The 3,677-nt window shown below is 35.7% G+C and overlaps 1 protein-coding gene across 2 annotated transcripts in view; it reads left to right on the top strand.

Annotated features, from left to right (window-relative positions):
* The window catches only part of LOC106872646 (uncharacterized), a 46,891-nt gene that overhangs the window by 33,115 nt on the left and 10,099 nt on the right, over positions 1–3,677 (top strand). For both annotated transcript variants that reach the window (XM_052969919.1, XM_014919711.2), the window contains exons 3-4: positions 310–500; positions 2,031–2,240. In XM_052969919.1, coding sequence (XP_052825879.1) covers positions 310–500; positions 2,031–2,240 — 401 coding nt within the window. The remainder of the gene's footprint in view (positions 1–309; positions 501–2,030; positions 2,241–3,677) is intronic.

The following is a 3,677-nucleotide window of genomic DNA, read 5'->3' as shown; positions in this document are numbered from 1 at the left end:
TATATATATATATATATATATATATATATATATATATATATATATTTGTGTATGTGTCTGTGCTTGTCACCCCCACCATCATCATTTGACAACCGATGTTGGTGTGTTTACGTTCCTGTAACTTAACTGTTCAGCAAAAGAGATTGATAAAATAAGTACTAGGCTTACAAAGAATAAGTCCTGAGGTCAATTGGTTCGACTAAAGATAGTGCTCTACCATGGCCACAGTCAAATGACTGAGACAAGTAAATTACTTGTCATCTTCAAATGAAATGTGAAAATCCAATTTGATCTTGTTACTGTTTCCAGGTACGCTGATGTATTATTAACTTGGAGTGAATTGAAAACAACCTCTGATCCCCTTCGATTTGAGAAATTATTCCAGCAAGTCCACAGTGCTTTTCTGCTTCGGCTGTTTCAAACTTTCCTTGAAGCAGCACCACAGTTAATTCTTCAGTCCTATGTGCTTCTAAGTACCTGGCATGGATCTGCAGGGACAGGTTAGTCTGACTGGAAATATATTGCCAGAAATATTTTCTTTTAATCTATCTTTAAAAATATATTAAATCTTGTAATCATATAGTTTTAACAAACAGACCTTTGGAAATGTGCTGTGCGTGAGAAGACCCGGCAAGCCAAGTAAGATCGTTGCCAGTGCCCCTGGACTGGTTCTTGTGCGGGTGGCACATGAGATGCACCATTTTGAGCGTGGCCGTTGCCAGTACCGCCTGACTGGCTCCTGTAGGATTTTCGAGTGAGATTGTTGCCAGTGCCCCTGGACTGGCTTGTGCGGGTGGCACATAAAAGACACCATTTCGAGTGTGGCCGTTTTCGTGCGGGTGACACGTAAAAGCACCCACTACACTCTCTGAGTGGTTGGCGTTAGGAAGGGCATCCAGCTGTAGAAACTCTGCCAAATCAGACTGGAGCCTGGTGTTGCCATCCGGTTTCACCAGTCCTCAGTCAAATCGTCCAACCCATGCTAGCATGGAAAGCGGACGTTAAACGATGATGATGATGAGATTAACCTTTTTGGATACTGAGGACCGCTCTGTGCAAATATATATCAACACTGGGGAATACATTTAAAAGTGTTTTGTGGTATATTCACACCACTAAGAATATAGTGAAGATGACCAATTTGCTGTTAATAATAAACAATTATTAACTTTCCAGTCTCCATTTTCTTCTTTTATATAAACTATATATTTTTATATATACCTATTATTTTAAAGAAATCCATTCCTCCAAAATACTGGGTATTGAACCAGTATTTCCTTGGATGAAACCATTCCTTCATGAGCTTAACACACCCTCTAATTAAATTTATATATATATAATCAAAACAAAAGACTGGAAAAATTTGGTACATTTTTAATTCCATGTTACACGTTTCATTACAGGAAAGAAGTTACAAAGGTAGATGTTAACAAGACATTAGAAAATTACTATTTTTAAATCTCACAACGTGAGATATTCAGCGACAGTACTTTGTGGTAAAGATTGTTTGCCAACATAACATGGTAGTAGTCCTGGTTTAGGACGAATATTGCTGTAATTTAGCCCCAGGAGACATCATCTCCAGCTGGCTATACAAAACAATCTGTGTCCTTATATTTTCGAACAAGGGAATCCAGCACCCCCACTCAGCTCAAAACAATATCTGTGTATCGCGATGAAGAGAAATAACCCAGGAATGGCGATACACAGATATTGTTTTGAGCTGAGTGGGGATGCTAGATTCTCTTGTTCAAAAATATAAGGACACAGATCGTGTCATATAGCCAGCTGGAGACGATGTTTCCTGAGGCTAAATTACAGCAACATTCATTCTAAACCAGGACTGCCATGTTATGTTGGCAAATAATCTTTATTGAAAATATATGTATAGACTCTCTTACCTGTAATTCTTTTGACAAAAATTCATGAGAACACAACTTCGATATCATAACCCTTGATGTATATTGTGTGTGTGTGTATAAAAGATATTAATATACATGTTATCATTATTTATTTATTTATGTTTCCAGGTTTTTCTTTAATAATTTCTCTCATATCGTTTTCCTGGGGCTTTGTAACATACTCCGACAATCTCCGACTTCAATCTCGAAATATTCCTCGTCCAAAATGGCCAAGTTTTCTGCTACAGATTGGTTGGCAGACTGGAATGACATTATCCAGAGTGGCGGCAATTATATTGTTTGCTTTTTGTTTTAAGAGTTGGATCTTTTTTGCTATAGGTAAGAATACCAGTATTTCTTTGTGTTTATCAAAGCATTACGTTCCTGATAATCTTTCTGTATTGTGGAATTTTGTGATGAAAAACTAATTTCCCATTCACTTCCAAGCTCTTTGATTTTTATGTCACCTGGAAGTCAACAGGAAATAAATTTCTTGTTACAGAATTCCATGTTATGGCAAGTTTTTCAGGAACACAATGTTTCCCTTGTATTATGAATCAATTTCTTTCTCCTTTGATATTTTCTTCTGTATATCAAACTTAATTCTTTGTTATATTTGGCTTATTTCTGATCTTTTCATCTGAATCTAAAAGTATTTAGATAATTAAGAATTTCTCCACACAATTGACCTCAAAACTCTTTTGCTTTTTATCAAACCATCTTCAGAATTCTGTGGGAATATAATACACAAGTTTCTTTTAGATGTTTCTTTGGGACAAAATATAACTATCATCATTTTATGTCAATAAAAATACTGTTAAACGCACCATTATTTTAATCAAGGGCTGTTTCTTGTGTATGTATTGACTTAATTCAAGCCTGGCCAGCTTTCATGCAAATCTTGAATGCTTTGTTTACTAATTTCTATACCAAAATGAATATTCTTTCAGCTGAGCTTAGAATGTCCAGTGGGTGTTTCATCACTGAAGAAACCAAATGAGGTTGAAACACCAGTGTCTGATGATCTTCAACTTTACCTCAAGCATAATTTGAAGATGGTGTTACTGCTATTTCTAGTAAATAAACTGATCACACAGAAGCACCCACCATAAATGACATCCTATCCTTTCGTACGTCTAGCTTATGTTACACAACATGCCCTCCATTTTGTAAAGCAATGAGATGTTGAGAGAACTATTGCTGTTATTTCTAGCTGACTGAATGACCATATAGAAGCGTGCTTTATGACTCATGCTCCTTTCATATTATTGTTCAATTGTGCAAACTCATTTCATTGAGCTAAATGAGCTTTGGAAGGGCAACATTACACCTAATTGTAATATTTAATTACCAAATCTCTATAATTAGTTTTAGAGAAACTACCTGGACGTAATTAACTTTTGTGAAGCTGTCTTAATCAGGATAAATAGATAAAACAAATGTAGGACTCGTTTGGTAAAATGGGAAAAAGAATGAGTTTGAGCAGTTGAGAAATGAGAAGGCTCTATAGATAAGATTGATCATCACCACAACCACAACAAACATTATTATTTACATTTGATGGATATTTGTCCTCATCTTGTTTGTTGTTAACACAATGTTTCGGCTGATATACCCTCCAGCCTTCATCAGGTAATTTGGGGAAATTTCGAACCTGCGTTCTCATTCCTAAGGTATTTTTCGATATTATTATTATTATTATTATTATTATTATTCAGGTCACTGCCTGGAATTGAATTCGGAATCACAAGATGTGTGTGTGTGTGTGTGTATATA

This window comes from Octopus bimaculoides, chromosome 8 (genome assembly GCF_001194135.2).
Source record: "Octopus bimaculoides isolate UCB-OBI-ISO-001 chromosome 8, ASM119413v2, whole genome shotgun sequence".
In the NCBI taxonomy this organism is placed as follows: Eukaryota; Metazoa; Mollusca; class Cephalopoda; order Octopoda; family Octopodidae; genus Octopus; species Octopus bimaculoides.
The sequence above is the reverse complement of the archived record's forward strand: the minus strand, read 5'-3'. Positions and strand labels throughout refer to the sequence as shown.